General features: G+C 38.0%; 3 protein-coding genes across 13 annotated transcripts; 1 reads left to right on the forward strand and 2 right to left on the reverse strand.

Moving 5' to 3' along the window:
- Positions 1–288: 288 nt before the first annotated feature.
- Positions 289–5,559, reverse strand: LOC135580875 (transcription factor GAMYB-like). Of its 8 annotated transcripts, none has more exons than XM_065115904.1 (4): positions 5,438–5,559; positions 4,540–4,628; positions 3,447–3,761; positions 289–2,049 (listed from the first exon to the last, which is right to left on the reverse strand). In XM_065115904.1, the coding sequence occupies exons 3-4, from the start codon at positions 3,606–3,608 to the stop codon at positions 592–594; spliced, it is 1,620 nt and encodes a 539-aa protein (XP_064971976.1). In that variant the 5' UTR covers positions 3,609–3,761; positions 4,540–4,628; positions 5,438–5,559; the 3' UTR covers positions 289–591. The 8 variants fall into 8 exon arrangements, with proteins under 8 accessions (XP_064971976.1, XP_064971974.1, XP_064971977.1 ...); XM_065115902.1 differs by having other exon boundaries at positions 3,447–3,775; XM_065115905.1 differs by having other exon boundaries at positions 4,540–4,612; positions 5,438–5,544.
- A 519-nt stretch (positions 5,560–6,078) lies between these two features.
- On the reverse strand, positions 6,079–6,759 carry LOC135616075 (calmodulin-binding protein 25-like). The gene has a single exon (XM_065115245.1). It carries the CDS (start codon positions 6,704–6,706, stop codon positions 6,185–6,187), a length of 522 nt encoding a protein of 173 aa, XP_064971317.1. The 5' UTR covers positions 6,707–6,759; the 3' UTR covers positions 6,079–6,184.
- Positions 6,760–9,023: 2,264 nt separating this feature from the next.
- On the forward strand, positions 9,024–18,848 carry LOC103990833 (probable ADP-ribosylation factor GTPase-activating protein AGD14). Of its 4 annotated transcripts, none has more exons than XM_009410108.3 (14): positions 9,025–9,524; positions 9,604–9,665; positions 12,209–12,296; positions 12,379–12,440; positions 12,540–12,636; positions 12,746–12,911; positions 13,011–13,183; positions 13,311–14,120; positions 14,501–14,638; positions 14,717–14,827; positions 16,429–16,506; positions 18,005–18,131; positions 18,200–18,245; positions 18,325–18,848. In XM_009410108.3, the coding sequence occupies exons 1-14, from the start codon at positions 9,429–9,431 to the stop codon at positions 18,377–18,379; spliced, it is 2,109 nt and encodes a 702-aa protein (XP_009408383.2). In that variant the 5' UTR covers positions 9,025–9,428; the 3' UTR covers positions 18,380–18,848. The 4 variants fall into 4 exon arrangements, with proteins under 4 accessions (XP_009408382.2, XP_009408383.2, XP_064971982.1 ...); XM_065115910.1 differs by having other exon boundaries at positions 12,746–12,878; XM_009410107.3 differs by having other exon boundaries at positions 9,024–9,524; positions 12,746–13,183; positions 14,501–14,629.
- Positions 18,849–20,217: the final 1,369 nt, after the last annotated feature.

Consider the following 20,217-nt stretch of genomic DNA (forward strand, 5'->3'; position numbering starts at 1 on the left):
CTATGAGAAGTTCAATGTAGCTGCCTCTTCTAAAGAACATATCCTAGAAAATTGGGACACATTTGTCCAGTCATCATCATCTTCACCACATTGTGTGCCATTTTTGGAAATAGTCGATCAGGTAAATTGGCTCCTCGTTCAATCTGTTAATACTCAATTAGAATATGAACAGCATTCCTTCTTCTTTGATTTCATTTCATAAAGCTTTTGTTCACAAAGTAATTGAGGTGCACGAAGAGATTATTGTGGAAGATAGAAATATGGATCAATCACCCAAACAGAAAGGTCTCCACTTCCAGGCCGTGAGCCTCTTTGTTTTATTGCACCATACTGTGGAACAATGAGTACATTCTATTCACATGGAAACATCAACGATGTAATTGTCGGAATGAATGTTTTCTGGACCTAAAAAATTCATGAATTCTTTCCCATTTTCAATGATACCACAAAACTTAAATATGAAGATAATGCAATGAACTGCCACCGTTGGAAGGGCACGGGAACTCAGTCCAGATGGAAGCATGAGAACTGAAATTTTGGATCGAAGAGTTCTTCCAACCCTGTGTCATTCATACTTGGCAGTGAACACTTTTAACAGAACTTCTTGGATGGTTCTTCCTCTGCACTATCAAATGCATCTGCCTCTACCAGAACTGGATCGCTCTTCCATGAAGTAAGATATTTCGATTGCAACGAGAAAGTTGCTGGTGGAGATCCCACATATGTATCAGCTACAAGAGGTTTAGAATTAAACTCTCTGTCGTTGATACTTAACCCTGAAGAGCAGATCACATTATTGGGTTTCATGATAGAAGTCACTGACCTCTTCTCAGATGATTCTGCCTCTGAACTGCCCGGTGCATGCCCCTCTTGAAGTACTGATCTTAATGGAACATTCTTCCATGGTGTAACACAACTGGACTGGAATGGGATAGTAGCTGATGGAGATTTGACATACCTATCAAATGCAACAGGTGAAGAGTACAATTCTGTCCCGTTGATACTACACTCTGACACATCACTGGATTTAACGATAGGAGTTACTGAGCTCTTCGAAGATGGTTCTTTTTCTGCACTGCTCAGTACATGAGCCTCTTGAAGCACCGGACTACTCTTCCATGGTGGAAAACATTTGGATTGCAATGAGACAAGAGCTGATGGAGATTCCATATATGAATCAGCAACAGCTGTGGAATACAACTCCATATCATTGATACTTAGACCTGAGCACTCGAAAACATCATTGGGTTTGATGGTAGAAGTAATTGAGCTCATCTCGGATGGTTCCTTCTCTGCATCGCTCAGTACATGCGCCTGTCGAAGCATTGGACCACTCTTCCATGGTGAAACAAAATTGGATTGCACTGAGACAGTTGCTGATGGAGATTGAACATTATAAACTGAAACAGGTGTGGCTGGGCAGGTAAGCCTGCTACTGGCATCAGTCTCTACACATTGGTCTGAAGGGAGCTCTAACTTTGCAGTTCCACGAGTGGGACAATAAGTAGAGAAGGTATCATTTAGAAGGGCATGGCTGCCAGGGACGGCACCTAGCAAAGGTGCCAGGCTCTGGCTGCTGGGATCAGCACCATGGAGAGAACCAAAACAATTCCAAGGTGTGCTTCCTGAAGGCTGAAACAAAAATTGTTTGGTTGTAGGATAAACATCCGCAACACTACCATGTAAGGCAAGGAGAAATTTTTCAGAGTCTGTAGATTGCTCAAGACAATTAGCTGTTGGATTTGCAAAGGAATAATTCTGGGATCCAAAACCCGCTGCATCCGCAAATGGCATTGCATAGGAGGAAGCCCCATAACTTGTCTGGAAGTTGTCAGATATAATATCAGGACTGCCAGGGAAGCTTCCCTGAAGGAGCTCAAGAGGCTGATCATAACTGTAACTGTACTTGCTGAGACGTGAGCTTTGCAAATTTTCCTCGGAGACATTGTGGCATGCATTTGGAGGGTAAAGGGGCAAACCAGTACGCTGGCATCTCTTCTTTCGTGTATTCCAGTAGTTCTTTATCTCATTATCGGTACGCCCAGGCAACTAAAAAGGAATAAAATGAGTTGCAGGATCATAATAGGGAAAATCAAATAGCTAAAATCGTAAGAAAAATCAAAATACACCAAGAATAAGATGCCGAAAATATTGTGTATGGTCAGGATAGAACTACTTCATTTAAATTTGGTATGAAACAACTTCCAAAGTAGCATGCATACAGAATTTTGTTATATAATCCTACTGGAGAAAGTTTAAGATGTAGATGGAAACTATACCTGTATCTAACTGTGTCAACCAGATTTAAAAAAAAAAGGAAAAAAATATACTGAAATTTTAATGGTGGCTAAGTCAAGAATATCACCACTTCAATGTTGGACACATGCCTTGAGGGCTATAAACATGAATAAAGTTATTAGATAAAATACGATCTATGATATGGATATGCCAATATGTCAAATCTTTTTTAAAAAGGGACTAACATAAAATGTAAGCAAAAATAATATACAAATTACTATAAATGAAAAACCTTGTAAATCACAACAAGTAAATAACTAGCATTAAACCCATTTCTCATGAAAGAAATTTATTTTACTAATATAATAGTTCAACAATAAAGAGAAAATTACAATACTTTAACATAAAAGTTTTAATTTTTATCATTATTTTTAAAATTTTATACAAACACCATGTAATATTATAACAAATTCAACATCCTTCTGGACTATAATAAATGTATCAACATTTGAGAACAAAAACTCCCAAGAAGTATCAACAAACTATTGTCCAAATATCCTATTTTTATTTTTTTATAATATATGCTTTGAGAAAGTATTCAAGTACTGTGGAGATCATGTCGAGACCTACTACACACGGATGGATATGACAAGCAAGGTTCAAAAGACCAATCATACCCAGCACATACTTATCAGTATTTACTGGTTCAGTCCAGAACTAAGGCTTGGACAGAACAATTTCATCAGGTTAGAAACAGGTTTTTCCTTTTTTTTTATTTGGACAGCCTGTCAGCATCTGTTGACTGCCAACAGTTGGGCTGTTGACTGTCAACAACCCTCCTCTTCTTCTCATCCTTCTCTCACCTCTCTTCCTCCTATAATATTCCCTTATGTTGAGCATGAAAATTCATGGAGACTAAATGTTGAGTAGCAATTTTGATGGTCTTTGAAACATCAAATTATCTCCAGCCATAAGTATTCTTTTAACAATTGTTAGTGCTTCATAACTGCCCAACTAAACAAGTAGGACTGCACTAATCTAAGGCTCTAAGCACAAGCCAAAAGAAACCATCATGAGAACATTCAGCAAAAACATTTCCCTCAACTAATGCATAAGCAAATTAAGGCAGTATATTGGTTACTTATCATGCACCATATACGAGCACTATGTCATATCACAAGGAGGGAGAGAGAGAGAGACTGCCTTACAAATGCAGCCATCTGAGCCCATCTGTTTCCCATCTTAGAGTGGAGTGCAATGATCAGCTGCTCCTCATCTTCTGTAAAAGCACCTTTCTTTAAATTTGGCCTGAGATGATTAATCCACCGTAGACGACAGCTTTTGCCACATCGACGGAGTTTTGTGTGCATCCGAACGGCATTCCAGTTCCCCTCACCAAATCTGTTAACATAATTCACCAAAATCTCATCCTCAGCAGATGTCCACGGTCCCTTCTTCAAATCTTCATTCCCTTTGTTCGTCGATTCACCACAGCTATCTTCTTCAGATGGTTGTGAGTTTATCTGCTCCATTTTGTCTACGATTCAATTCACAGATCCACAATCCGAAAATGGCTTGTAAATGTTCAAATCATATCAGCGAAGAACAAAATGAAGGTCTACAGTAAACAGGAAAAAGAAGTCCTGAAGTGTAATATAGTGAATACAAACTAGGAAAATTAAGTCCTGAAGTGTAATCTAGTGAATACAAACTGAGATAACAGTAGGCTGATGCAATGCATTTTAATGGAAAGGATGAAGGAATAAAGAACTATTCTCTTTTTGCGAGCAGAAAGCAAACAAGAAAAAAAAAAAAGTAGATGAAGCTGATAAAAAAAAAAAAAGGCACACTTCCGTTGCAGCTTCAAACCCAACTCTGCAAAAAGTGATCTAAATTAATGGCATCACAAAGAACCAAACACATTGTCACAGCTAAGAATAGATGGATCCACCGAATAAGCTAAATAATCTTTAGAGAAACCCAGATCACCTTTTTATGGTTGAATCAGCCGAGACAGAAACCTAATACTGAACAAACAATCCCAACCCGAATACTACAAGTTCTAAACATGACGACCCAAAAGAAAGAAGAAGAAAGATTCATCGTTCTCTTACCGAAGGAAAGCATTGTCCATTTCAAAGGAAAGGAAAGGAAAGAAAGAAGAAAGAAGAAAGATTCACCATCCCAGTTGTTACCAAGGGATAATTGTAAACATAAAAATCTGTAATATGCTGTATTAAAATGTGAAAATAACCTTTATGTCAGGATTGAAATCAAATATATAGATCTCGTTTAACATACCTGTTGATGTCTCTGTTCAGATATTTCTGTTTAATCTGCAACGTACCGTCTTTAATTCAAGATTGTTATCAATCTGCAAGGAGTAGATCCTTTTTCCCAAAATTAAATTCAATCAAATGATCAAAAAATATAATCATTTATTAAATTTAATCATAATTATAATAAATCATATTTATCAATTTTATAATTAAGAATATAAACTAAATTTCTCAATTTCATAATAATAAAACTGTAAATATTTGATAGGATATAAATCGGAAATATGTTCTTTACGAAGGGTAAAACTATAATTTAGCAGAAATTAGACCCGAAGCAAAACTGTAAATATGTTGACAGAACAGAGCTACAAAATTTTGCAAGGGGTAGAACTGTAATTTTACAAAACTACTCGAGGGCAAAACTGTAAATATGCCAAAACCCTTATCTGCCTGCCCCGCCACCGCCGCCTGCACGTGCGGCGCTGCCGCCGCTCGCGGGAGGCCGCTGTGGCGGCTCCAGCGTGCGCCGCTGCTTGCGCGCGGCCGCTGCGGCCTTTCCTGCCTGCGCACGGCGCGCACGGCTGGCCGCGGCTGTTGCCAGCGCACGGCCGCTGCCGCCGCGGGGCTGCCTCTGCCCACGCGCGGCCGCTGCGGCGGTTCCTGCCCGCGCGCGGCCGCCGCTGGGCTGTCTGCCTGCGTGCGGCCGACCGTCGCATGGACGGGTTCTGGCCGTGTGCGGCCGGCCGTCGCATGGGCACTGTGATGCCCGCGTACGGCTGCCGCCTGCTGCGCTGCGGCACGCACGCTGCTCAGCGCAGCCTTTGCCGCAGATTCGCAGCAAGGTCGACGGCGACTGCTTAGCAATTCTCGAGTATAAAGGTAATTCAGGATTAAAATCAAATATATAGATCTATGCTTACCTTTTGATGTCATCAGATATTTCTGTTTGATCTGTAAGGCTCAATCAGCAGTAATCCTTTCCTTTCTCTTTCTTCCTATCATACGATGGTTTGGGGAGAGAGTTGAGGAGGTTATGTCTAAGGTCCTATCTATTTATAAGTGATAACAGAGAATTTATAATAAGATATTAGAAGGTTTTCTCATATTTCAACGAAACCTAATTAATTATATTATATATTTTTTTTCTAATTATATTATGTATCATCAAATTTCAACTCATAAAATATTAATAATATCATTATAATTTTAAATTAAATAATTATAAATAATTTAATAATATATAATTTATATTAAATGTATTAATTTTGGATTAGACTAATGAAAATAGATCACAGACATAATTATTAAAATTATTATAAAATAAATAATTAAAATAAAATAAGCTAATTCAAATTATTGTTTTGCTTGGTAGAAACAAAAAATAAATGCTCATGTGGTTTGCCGATGTGCAACTTTGCTCTCGCCAATGATCGAAATGTAATCATCTCATCGATCTATTAATGTGCCTGAAAGATTATTGTCCTTCAAGGGAACGAAGAGTTTCTTATTAATAAGATTTCTCGTATTAAATCAATATGTCAATAGGTGCTAAAATCATTAATTAATTAAAAGGATAGCAGATTTATTATTAATTAAAATAAAAACAAATAACAAAAGAGCCAAACAAAAACGATTTTTTCCCAAAAAAAAAAGAAAAAGAAAACATTCTAAAAGGAACCCCACGACTCGAGCGTCGGAAAACCGGTGAACGGCTCGAACTCATCCATCACCGGTTCAACTCGAGAGCGGTTCATGTCCTTCGGATCGGCCAGCCCGGTCCACCCGACGGCGAAGGCCGAACTGTCGAGCGTGGGCACCAAGGCCGGGTACAGTTGCCCTCCGCCGGGCCGGAATGGCTCCGGCCTAAGGACCGGCCCGGTTGCGCTGCCCGCGTCGAGCCGGAAGCCGGTCACCTGCTGAACCATCCGGCGGAAGTCGGCCGGGTCGACGCTGATGAACGTCGACGCCCTCCGCGTCGAGGCGCGCGACTTCCTCTTCCCCAGGGGACTGCCGGCTCGGAGAAGGGCCGGGTGGTCGGCGAGCGGCCGTGGCGGCATCGGAGACGCCGCGACTGGGACGATGGAGGCGGGAGAGGAAGTGAGAGAGATGGCGTCCCCGTCGCTGGGCAACGCGTCAGAGAACCAACGGGCGACGGCGGCCGAGCAGGTCTCCTCCATCAGCGCTTCCATCTCATTCCCTACGCCGATAAGCTTGCGTTAAAAGAAGCTTCTTGGTACGACTTCGACTTGTGCCACGAGTCAAGACCCACGACGCACCTGCTGATTTGTATTCCGAGAGAAGAGCGTGGGCCCGCGATGGGTTGCCGCGTGGTCGTAAACCAGGCCGGTTTCCAGACATATTTCCGGGTCCGCACATCGTTTGCCTCGCACGAAGGGGCCATGGACGGTGGAGTCCTCCACGCCGTCCGATGAGAATCCTGCGGCTCAAAACGAAACAAAGTCTTTCGTTGGCCAACCTCATTTTCCACGACGCTTTGCGAGATTCGTAACATCAGTTTAACGGACTTGCACGCAAGGCCAAATTTATTACGTGTCTGATGGGGATGGGTTTATGAAGTCATAGACGTTAACGCCATCCCGTTCGTTACGTGGTGGACCAAACACAGTAGCGACGGATGCGTGGATGGCCTTTCGATTGTGTGTACGATAAATGGATGCCAACCGTGTGATCATAGATGTACGACCGGACTACTGTCTGTTCTCGTTCATGCAATGCGATGCACCCGTAAAATTGAGAGATGTGTTATGACTGAGATAAGTTTTATTTATTGAGATGATAAATATTTATAAAATTTTAAATTTTTTAATTAATCATTTAAATTACGTAATCAGATTAGCTATTGAAATCTATGATTAATTGTGGATCCTCAATCCGATCGACTACTCTATTATGATCTTCTATCAATCCCTGTCATGTTCTTCACGTTATAAAAATTTTAAGGAGACGGTAAGAACATGACATCATTATGTTAACATAAAAAATTATGACTAATTGAAAAATACTTGAGCCTTCATCATTCGAGTGTTTCAAGTCATTAAAATACCTCCATGCGCCCCCATCTAACATGTATAAAATCATTCTATTTCCTACCAAGCTACTTGATAATGTCCAATGTAGATTTCACTGCAATGAATCTCCTATTGTAAAATAAGATCAAGGTAAAACTCAATATTACATGTATGTGTTAGGTAGTCTGGTCTATGTTTGTCACCTCCATAATTTCAACATATAATATTTATTTTTTAACAAACAAATATAATATTTTTTCTCATTTAAAATATTTCTTTGTAGGAAGGCATTATATTATTCTCATGAAGATGCTATATTGTCATTAGTCTCAAGAACACTTTTGTTTAAGAGTTGAGGATATATAGTTTAGGTAAACGTTCTTTGAAGCGTTCCAATCCCCATAAGAAAAAGGGTAGAGAGACACGTAGAATCTTCTTATCAAGTTCTTTAGCATCCACATATATATTAACAAGAGCTTGAGTTAACTCTCGAAGGTCAAACAATATGGTAATAGAATATTGAATCATGAGATACACATATATGCAACCAATAGGGTAAATGTCTTCTTTCTCCAACCAATTATTAACTATCGAATACCATTGATAGAATATTGAACCATGAGATACACAACATATATGGTGATAGAAGAAGAGGCATAGGGACTCGATGACTTGTTTATCGAGTTCCAAGAGTTTTGATAATTTTTCGACGTAACATTAATTTATCGTTAGATCATATGATCATATCTAACATATATTATAGATATGATTAGATTTTTATTAAGTTTATAATAGGATTCTTATTATATTTATCCGTCAATAAAAAGAAAGTCTAATTACGATAAAATTTTTTAAGATATGAACTTGATGAGAGGAACTCTCCAATTTTTTATCAGGTTCAAATTATGATAAAAACCCTTACCCTCACTTATAAAAATACAAGACCTCATAGTAACTCATTATGAATAATTAGATAGGTAGATAAATAAATAATAATAAAAAAAGAAGAAAAGACAAGTTTAGTTCGATCAACGTCATCATAACTTTTATTTATCGTATTGTCGGGAAAAGGACCTGTAAATAAAACTTATTTTACCTTTATTTCTTCTTATTCTATTTTAAAAGGGTAGTCAACTTGGAACGAGGACTTCACTACAATTAACGAAACATATAGAATCAAAATGCATATCGAGGAAGAATTTATGGGACTAATGCGATTAACGAGAAACTCGAGGGATCGATAACAGATAAAATCGAACGGAGGGACTCATTTGCATAATGAAGAAGCATCGCGGAAGCTTTTATTGTAATTAATAGGTAGTAGAAACTAATATGCAAAATGTGTAGGGACCTTAAAATAATTCGTAATAATTAAAGAAAATATATGAAAATGGAAAAAAGGGGCAAATTTGGAGGGACCGCTGAGGCAAAAAAACAAAGGCTTGTATTTATTTACTGACCTTTTCGAGGCGCTGCTCCTTTCGTCCGTAGCCAAAGAAATAAAACATTAGCAGCTCCGACCCCTCCCTCCGTCTCGTCGCCTTCTTCCCCCGTTCCCTGGCCATCGATCCAACCCTACGGCAGGAATCCTGAATTTTCGGGGCCGGAGGAGATCGCGTGGGAGTGGCGAGTTTAGATTGTCGATCGATCGCTGGTGGGTCGGGTCGGGTCGGGTCGGGTTGGTTGACGCGAGGAAGCTAGGGATTCCGAGATCCGACTTTTCCTTGCTCGCTGAGACATCTTTTGTGTTTATATTTGCGTTTGGGAGGCTGACTCTTCTGGTTCCCCTTCCTTAGATCCTCGAGTTGGCGCCACCCTACGGGAGTCAATTTGTTTAGGTTTTGAAGCTGCAAGTTGATTTTTCTTTGGAATTTGCTTGAAAATGAGTAGTAAAAGGGAGGAGGTGAGGAATGAGAAGATCATTAGAGGTCTTATGAAACTGCCGCCCAACAGGAAATGTATTAACTGTAACAGCCTGGTAATGTTTGGCTCTTTTGTTTCTTGCATCTAAATCTTGTCGATTAAAGCCCTTGATCCTTTCTACTTATTGGACACAGGGTCCCCAATATGTGTGCACAAATTTCTGGACCTTCGTTTGTATGGTGTGCAGCGGGATTCAGTAAGTCCATACATATTTTACGACAGTTGCAAAACTCCCTTTTTTGCTGCAAACGATCGGTAGTTCTGTACCTACCATGATTACAGATGGTTTGGTGAAAAAAAATTCTATCTTTTATCTTAATTCTCTTTAATCATGAAAATGATTAACTTAGAACTCTTTATTCTATCCATAATGACCCATCGGAAGGTACTTTAAAGAGTTCTTGTACATCGTTTTGTTAGCCTGTATCCAAAAGTTTAATCTTTCTTGGTCACATTGTTGTCCCTATCCATCAGAATATCTCGGTTGTCATGGGTATATTTTTGAAACTTGACTAGTTTTCTTGTGCTTGCAATATGAATTTTTGCAAAAAAAAAATGCAAGCTTGTATCTATGTGGCTTTGCTCAAGCCTGTTCGCGCTATTCAATCTAAAGTAGTTTGTGACAGAAATTTTTTGGTCAAATTGACTGGTTCCTGGATCACATAAGATTCACTACTAGTCAAGCTGATTTGTGTGAGAGGTTATGGACTATATTTGTGCAACTATAGAGATTTCATGATTAGAACATCATGAAAGAGTTTCATATAGTTCTGCATATTAGACCTAGTGGGGGAATGCGTACAGTCATTTGTATGCCCATGTTCATGCAGACACTCTCAAATTGCATGCTCCTGTATAAATTCATTGACATCCAACTTTGGATTTTGAAAGCTATAGAGACACATAAGATGCATTTGTCATGCAGAGAAGGTGTTTAGACATTTCAGAAAAATGAAAATTAATAGAAAAGATGAGTTAAAAAGCCCATCTTGTTTAGCTTATACCCTGAAATGATGGTGTCTTAGAGGCACACTTATTGTCTCTCTTTTTCTTGGAAGTCTAGCAAACAAACGAAGGCTATCCTGTCTTCCTTTGCACTTACCTCATGGAATAGATAGTACTGGGTTTGACTGCTGTTGTGGGCTCTCGGCAATTGAATTTTTCCGTGTCCTATTTTTGTAACATGTATTCCATTTTGTGTCCTGTTTGTTTACCTATTAAGTAGACGTCAAAGAATCTAGAGGTGATTTCATGTGAATTATGTGGGATTATTAGTTTTCTATGACCAAAAGTAAAGTTTTGCACCAAATTTTAATTTCCTGTAAAGCCTTCCAGTATTTAGGCTTTACTTTCATGTGGTTGGTAAATAATGGACCATGTAATTGGTTGTAATTGCTCATGCCATTGATGAATAATAAATCTAATTGTGATTGATGGTTAGGTATCTTTCTTTCCTTTTTGTTGCTTTTCTCTTTTTTATAGTCTATTCTCTTTTCTTTTATAATCCCTGTAGTTACTCTGTCGAGGTTCAAAAACAGTAGTTGTATTTCTTTGTTGCTTCTATCCTCTTTGATGACAATTTAGTCTTGTTTAGTCATACCACAATCACCATATTTTCTTTTAATCAACCATCAAACTCATTGATTTTATCAGATCAGCCCTTAATTAGATCTGATCTGAAGTTCTAACCATCTCATTGGCCTTGCACGTACCTCTACTATGCATCCCATTGAAATATAGTGGACTGTCCTCTTATCAAGGTAAAAGTAGAATCTTTTGCTCCATCTCTATGTAGAATCTATTTTTTTCTTGTTTTGTTAACTTTAAATTTGAATTTTCCTTTGCTACTGCTTGCAGGTTATTCTCATAGAGTCATAGTTATATTTTAAATTATGTTGGTGCTGAGTCTTATCCTGTGTGTAATATGTTTGCTTATTTTATTAACCTATCAAGACACTTCTAGAAAGTTTTTTATGCCAAAATTTGTCAGACCTCTAAACTTCAAAAGAAAAGTTTTGCTCAACAATCTTTCTTTATATTGAAGTCCTTGTTTAGTTAGGACCTAGGTCTACAAACGCCAGCCAGCTCAACAATCCTTCTTTCTTCTGAAGTCCTCATGCCTTACGCCTTTTATGCCTAATGAAATCAATCTATGCTTCCTTGCTGGTGAAAAGCATCAGCATCTTTATTTATGAGATTTATCTTTCTCAATCTGTTACAAAGCTTACACCCTACCTTGCGAGATGACGTGTTATATATGGTGATAAACTTAGGTTTGGAACATGATAAATTCTCAGCATTAGTCAATGGTGAATTGTTTTGGGATTTGGAAATTGTTCTGGTTGGTATTCCCATTAGAGATGCCAGCTAGTTAAATTGATAAATTTGGTTTCATCTTCTAGATTTCCTGCAGTCTTCACTTCATTTAAAGCATACCCAACTATAGGATTCCATCCATGGTGGCTTCTGAGCCTCTTTTTTTTATTATTCAAATAGATTTTGCTTGCCATTGGCATTTGCCTAGATTAGTAATATACAGTAGACGTGCAAAGTAATTCTTTGTATGTAGTTCGTGCTACTCAGACATTTACTTATTTACTGACATGGTGTATTATTAATATACTTTGGCATTCTTGTAACATCTTGAAAAGAATGTTTTTATAGTAAGGTATAGATGGTGCTTTTACAGTTCTATGATGTCATAACCACTAGTTTTGATGTAAATTTATTTCCATACAGCCGTGAGTTTACGCACCGTGTGAAGTCTGTTTCTTTGGCAAGATTTACCACACAAGAAGTAGAGGCTCTCCAAAGGGGTGGCAATCAGGTAAAAAGTAGCTGCTTTTGGGACTTGTATATTTGTGGGTTTATTGCCTGTTTTGCCATTAGTTAATAATGGTTTGTTACAGCTTGCTAGAGAAATTTATTTAAAAGATTGGGACATGCAGCGGATGAGATTTCCAGATAGCAGGTTTGAATATGTCTGTTAGTCGAGCTCTCTAACTTAAAATACTTTCAACTATTTCCTGTTAAATTTGCTTATTATTTGATTTGTGTTTTCTTGTTGCAGTAATGCTAACAAAATTAGGGAATTTATAAAAGATGTCTATGTGAATAAGAAATATGCTAGGGGGAATTCCGCAGGCAAGCCATCTAGAGACATTGAGGTAATTTGGTCTTTATGCATTGAAGAATTATTCTTTCCTGTGTCTCCTCAAATCTAACTAATGTTTATGCACTTAGACATTGACACTGTTATATTTATGCATTGGACAGAGCTCCAAGAATCATGAATTAGAACAGAGGAGAGCCAGTTCTTACCATTCTTTTTCTCAGAGCCCTCCTTATGAGTATCAGTATGAGGACAGGCGCTATGGAAAACAATTTGGCATGTTAAACAGAAAGCCAGGTTCCAATCAAGGGCATTATGATGGGAAAATGGGTAGCTTCATATATAGTCCAACTCATGTAACATATGAAGACAGATTTGCGAATGAAAGTTCTGGTTCAAGAATGTCAGACTTCTCCATTTCTAGTGCAGGTGATACATTCAGATATGATGTCCAGTCACTAAGTTCTCAAGATAATGGGTGTTGCAGCCCTTCTTTATACCTGTCAAGGGATGCCATAAATAAAGATGCAAAGCAACAAACATTGAATCAGTTTACTGAGACAAATGCTAAAAGGAATTTAGATGGGATGCGAAGTCCTAAGGTATGTGATCCTTACCCTGTATATATTGGATTCTGTATATTGTGTCATTATCATGTTGATAAGTGACCTGTGCGGATGTTGAAGGATAAATTTTCACAACTGACAATTTTGTACTTGATATGGTCAGAGAACCTCATCTGCTGGCAGCTTTGGTTCCTTGGATAGCAGCTCTATTTCTCATAGATCATTTAGTCCAGCGAATGCAGTAGATATTGCTCTGGAGCCTGTGCATTCAAGTGGAACCCAGCAGGCAAAAGCAACTATATCTTCTTCTACACAGTCATCTGCTTCCATTGTTACTGGGAACAAGGATCTATTGAATTCATCATTCGTACAACAACCAATGAGTACATCTCCATCCATAGATTTGTTTGCCAATTTTAATAACCAATCTTCATCTTTAAGCCCTTTTGAGCACAAACCTGATTCATTGGGTGTAGTAGATTTTGTCTTGGAGTCTGTGCATTCAAGTGGTACACAGCAGGCAAAGACATCTACATTCTCTTCTGCTCAGTCACCTGCTTCTATTCATACTGGGAACAAGGATATAGTCGGTCCAACATTTGTACAGAAGCCAAACACTTCATCTACATCTGTTGATTTATTTGCTGACCTTAGTAATCAACCTTCATCTACAATCCCTATCGAGCACAGATCAGCAGCAAATCCAGTCCCACAAAATGATGGATGGGCTACGTTTGACCTACCTCACCATGTAGGAGTTGATTCTGCAATGTGTCCCATTATCTCTGCTGTAGAGCTTTCTGGTAGTGGAGCACCCAAGGAAAGGGTGGGTGGATGGGTATCTCCAGAAAACAACTCAGGTTGGTTTCCATTTCAAAATCCTCTCGCTCCTGGACCCATGGCAGTTACATCTGGCCAGTTGCATTCAGGTCTACAAGAACACACAAGATCTGCCGATCAAAACAACTCACAGGTAATAGTACTTCTTGGTAATGTATTGCAAATTAAGAGTAAGCCTTTTTTTTCCTTGCTAGTCTAACTCATGTAATCAGATAATTACAACACAATCAATGCATCTGATCATAAGTTCAAGATCGAATGGCTTGAATTTGTTATTTTGCTATTCAGATTATATTTGATTTGTTATTCTTATTCGGATGAAAAGAGGTGAATGGTTGTGTTTGGTCTATTAGAATTCATGAGCATGAATCTTAACTATTTCCGGTACGGAGCTCAACAGTGGGAAAAGAACCATGAAGTTGACCCAAATAGTTGGCGTATTATGGCTTGTTATTGTTGTTGTAATTTGTTATTCTCACTATAGCTGTTTCCTTTTCCTCTTTTCTTTTCCAGTTGTGGAACACCTTTGATGATTCAACTAAGAAAGTACCTCAGGCATCAGCTGGGGGTCTACCACAGAATAGTATATCATGGATTCATGTGCCTGACTTTGCATTGCATGATCCAAATGTTGCTCTAAAAGTAATGCAGGTGCTACCATGATCCCTATTTTCTATTTAGGTATGTGCCACTCATCATCTAAGATTTGTATACCTGATCAAATTCCAGGATTTTGATAAGGATGGGTTTCAAAGGTCAGCTATGGATGCTGTAAACCCTTGTCTTGATCAGCCAGTGGGTGTTGTTGCAGGATCACCTTTGTCATTATTGGTTAAGCCGGTCTGCAGTAGTTCCTCAAACCTTCTTTAAGCTTATTTAGTTTTAATTAGTCACTTGTGATGGATTGTGAAACATCATTGTTTATGCTTCATGCTTACTGCTATTGATGTGTTCTTATACATAATTGAGTTGGGAATTTTGCTGCAAAGCTGCATAACTCTTAAGGTTCTACTGCATAGAACCTTTTATCCTATACTAGTTCATAACTTGAGATGAATCTACTTGTTCTTCTTACTTGATGATTTAGCTTAAAACATGCTTCTATCACCATTTATTTGCTAACCACTATTTTTATACTATTAATTTGTGAAACCCATTTGCTTATCACCCATGCATTTGCTTTTTACTGCAGTAGATAATTGAATTTCTTTGAGAGTGCATCATAGTTTGTTTTATGTATTAAAACAAGAACAACAATAACGAAGGTGGTATCCAAAATTAAACCATTAAATTGATCAATTTAGGGAAACCCTATAACAAGGTCTAGCATTGCCTTGTTTGTGTAAATAAGTGTCCCAAATCCAACAATGAGTGACTGAGGCAGCATGCTCAATTCTGACAATCTTTAGATTCTACTCAGGTATCTTACCTACTCCTGGCATACACCATTCAGAAAGAATGTTCTGTTTTTATGTCAACCAGAGCTGGTATCATGTTATTCCTAGTTGGTACCTCCCTCTTGCCTTATATGCTGATATTTTATCCTACATTGATGAGAACTACCTTGGGAACTACCCTTTAGAGTTTAAGAGGCATCTGAGACCTCAATATTGCTAAACTTCTCATCCTAATATTTGCAAATTCGCAAGATAGGAATCCTGAAAGGGTCATATGATCCACCAAAAACAAATCCTAGAAAATTTGAGAATATTGGATCGAAGCTCATTAGATCTGATTTAAATCACATCTCATCAAATTCTACATGATTTCTACCAAAATTCATCCAAGACACAGCAGCTTTCAAAAGAGCAAGGGGTTATTTTGATCAAATTTTGGCAAGGTCTCCCCTGATTTTGGTGAGATCAGTCAAAGGATATCAAAATGGAAAAAAATAAAAACAATTAAAAGATCTCAGTTCAGGAGCCAAATTTGTAAATCAAATCAGATCGATAATATAAGAGGGATTGATCACTTACCTTTGATTTCAAAGATGAGATCTAAGTCCGAAGTTTTGTAAAATCTAGTAACTTGTTGCTCAATTCATGATCTCCACACCTCAATATACTTGAGGAAGAAGCCACAGACAGATGGATCAACACCTCCAGGTTTGCTTATATTTGATGGAGCACCAGAGAATTCTGAGGGAGAGAGAGAGTTTTTTGGGTTCACTAGAGAAATTCCCAATTTTAGAATGATTTCACGATTTAGGTTAAATTTGAAATCTGTTTGAACTGAGTTTAAGTTGAATCTAATTGAATCTAGTAATAATTGGGTTGAACATCAAATCTTAGAATGTTCCAACGTTAAACAACACACATGGATATGCAATATGCTAGATACATGACCAAAGCAAATTTATTCTTTGACAGCAAGTCCTTGCTTAGTAAATTTATGTACAATGATTACTTAACCTGATAAAATGACTCTGTCTTGCTTAACAGGGAGGGGTTGATCAACCACAAAAATCAACAAATCCTTTTGATCTTCCATATGATGCGCACTTGGAACCCATGAATGCGGTATGCCGCAGTTTCTTAGTTTTCTTAGATATTAACATCGAAAGTTTTGATGTATGTACTTGTCTCTCTTAATATGTTTGTGCAATCTGAAGAGCATTGATCCTACTTGGATGCCAAAAATATTTGTATGTACTATTTAAAGTACTCAACACATAAAATTCCTAGCTATACGTCCATGGCACAAGCATCATGATGTCCTGGACACTAGCTTGTTTACCATGGTTTAACTGCTACACAATGGAGCAAATAAAATGTGGTGTTTTGTGAAAACCTAGAATTTTTATTATAAAAAAATATGAAATATCTTAATTTTGGCTAATCGCAGTATGTGCCATAATTAACTTTAATCGCAGTATGTTCACATGAGATCCAGTATTTTCATGTTAGGGAAAATCATCTCCAGTAGAATTTCCTAATATTGGGATTGTGGTTACAAATCTTGATCAAAGTGGTTGATATCATCTGGTATTTAGCAGTCCAACCAAATACTGATATCTAAACATGTGATTTGATACTGGTACAATCTCATTCATTATTATTTTTTCTATTGATACTGGATGGTATGGAATATTATACCACCCAATATAGTAGTATTTATCGGTTTAATAGGTTTCAGAGACTGGTATTGAATCCATATTGAAATTCTTGGTGGAAATGACTGATAACAGGTTGACAGGGCAGACATTTTATTTTGGGCCCTTTTTTTTCCCCTTTTTTGAGGAAACCTGTACACAAGAAAATCCTAAGAGGCATGCACTTTTTTGTGATAGTGAAATCAATAGGAGCAACTGTTGTGGGAGATAACTCTTTTCTAAAGCCAATCATCTTAAGCCTAAACATATTGAAATAGACTTATACTGTCATCTACAGTTTTTCCGCCTTCTGGCTTCATGTTTGATTGTGCTTTTTTATCAACTAGTTAAAGGCTTTGATTACTGCAGAGACGTTGATTGCCAATAACTATCTATTAAATATCGACTGAAGTAATCATGAAGGTATTAGGTGGAAGCTGTCCAGAAAACCAGTTAGATAAATTATCTCATCATGAATACGTAAGAAGGAGAAGTAATGAGTTTTTTGGGCAATTTTTAGGATGATGACTTGCATTCAATAATTACCAAAAGTTTCTCTGATTGTTGACTCGGTTGGTGTATATATGGTTTCAAATTTTTCTTTTTTTCTCTTAGGACTTTGATGCTAACAATTTAATATTTATGCATCTATGCTTTCAAATAGAAAAGGGTGATGGAGCTTACATTGGTGCACTTCGATGGGGTTTATTTTACAGAACCAACTTTCACATTTGAATGTGTTACATGCACTATTGTGTTGCAACAAATGTGTTGTATCTGTTTTCTTCTTCAAGTTATTATATTATTTTCGTGGCAGCAGACAGTCAGTGCCCTTATTTATTTGAGCCTCAGACCGCAATTGCATTGTATATTAGAAGTTAAGCCCTAATTGACTGTCCATGTTGATGATTAAACATCATTTGCAGTTCTTGGATATGAGCTCCTTAGAAACTGCATTACCAAGCACACAGTTGATCAATGATTACCTTGCTGGTGTAGCTCAACCCTGGAATTCTCAGAATGCGGCTGCAACATATATTTCTCTCCCTGAAGGTAAATTTTTAGTGGCTGTTCTGTAGTGGGTCTCGATGTCTTTCTAATTCCATTGTCTTCATATTTAGGAGGGTTGCAATACATGTCCGGGCAAGGACCAAGTTCTCATTTTCCGTAAGTTGCTTTAATTGCTTATATTATGAATTATTGATGCAATAACTTGTGTTACAATCAAATTTATTGATATCCACAGCAAGTTCCCTCCCCAAGGCCCTGGTGCATCTGTTGGTGGGAATCCATTCGCGTGAGTTCTAGCAACACAACTACATTACCCAGTTGCTTCAAGTGAATTTGCTTAACTGGGTCATCAATCTCGCATGATCACTTGCGCGAGGGATGGTCGATCTAAATTTAGTGTTCTGCAGTTCATATTCTTTTTGTGGGTTATGATTGTGTCCTGTATTAGCTTTGGTGGGAGGCTCTGCTCATTAGGAGCGAGTAGGTCACTGTAAGTTTGAAGCATTGGTGGTTTTGATTGCATCAAAGATTAAATCTGATAAGAGGCAGTTTCGGCCTATCCTGTCGTCGTCTCTCATATTTGGTCATTCTTTGACTCAGTAGAATGTTGTGAAATCATGGCTTATCGTCCAAGTCATGTAGATTCTTTTTAATATGAGGCTTCAACTTGTTGCAACATTATCAATAATCGTATGTATGCAACAGTGTTACTATGTTGTTTGCAGAAAGCAACTGTTAATTCAGGATGCTTTACATGTCCGTTATGGTGGTCGAGTTGCGTGTTGACGTCGAAAACCCATAGTTTGGAGCACTCACTGATACTATTGTGCGTGGTTGAACGCGTAGGCCAATTTGTTATTTCGCTGTATGAAGGCATTCTATAACATCTTGATTTAATCCAATGTTATTCTAACGATCGGATTTAGGCTTAACGAAGTTAATATTTACAATAGCTTCGCCACCCGACCGAAGTAATTTTGCGCATGATGGATTATCTAATGATATCAGTAGCATTTCCCGTTGCTAAAGAAATATCTCGATCTCTAGACTTAAAAAATTTATATTAAAATTTTTATATAATTATGAAAGTGAAATATCTACTTTCATTTACCTTAGCATCATCAATTTTATTGACGGAAGCACGAAAATAATGGGTAAAAATATAATTTTCGTTAGTGACGGGCGATGAACCAACTAGAGGTCATGGGTAGCTGTTGTGGATGAGGAGGGAGAGTGATGACGAGTGGTGAGACGATAACACAGATGCTAACGCTTTGCATCTGTGTTGGCATTGACACAATTGCTAAGTGGTGTCGACGTAGAGCAGTGAAAATGTTGCTCGATAACTACGTTGGTGTTGATGCATATGTAGTGTTGTGAAAGAGTCGCTCGACATCTATATTAGTGCTAACGCAGATGTAGAGCAGTGCCGTTCTTCCCTGTATCATTGTCGGTGATGAAGCATATGTAGAGCATTGAAAGGGTCGCTCAACATCTTCATTGGCACTGATATAGATGTAGAGTGGTGCCATCCTTCCGTGCATTGTTGTCGGTGTCAACACAGACCTAGAGCGGCGAAAGGGTTGCTCGACATCTGCATTAGCACCAATGCAGATACAGAGTGACACCGCTCTGTATTTGCATCGACATCATTCTGTATTTGCATTGACACCAATATAGATATTGAGTGCCCTTTCGTTGCTCTGCATTTGCGTCTAACACAGTTGCCGAGCGACATCGATGCAAATGCAAAGTATCGACATCTTCGTCTCACCTATCGTTGTTGCTCTCTCTCCTCGTCCACGACAACCAATCGCAATCCCAAGCTATGTCATCGTCCACCACCACTCAAAACATAATTAGAATATTAAAATTATATTTTTACCTATTATTTTTATACTTTTATCAATAAAACTGATGATATTAGAATAAAATAAATAAAACTAGATGTTTCACTTTGAAATTTCAATATTTGAAATTTCTTTCCTGCCAACTTGTCCCACCAATCTGGAATAAAACTTAGCAAATTCGAGTTCCTGCCAACTTGTATCATAAATTGAGGGCACCTTATTTGTGATCATTTTAAGATTTACTGAATTACGCTCATCGCATATAAATTCTAATCAAA

This window comes from Musa acuminata, chromosome BXJ2-7, assembly GCF_036884655.1.
Source record: "Musa acuminata AAA Group cultivar baxijiao chromosome BXJ2-7, Cavendish_Baxijiao_AAA, whole genome shotgun sequence".
Taxonomy (NCBI): Eukaryota; Viridiplantae; Streptophyta; class Magnoliopsida; order Zingiberales; family Musaceae; genus Musa; species Musa acuminata.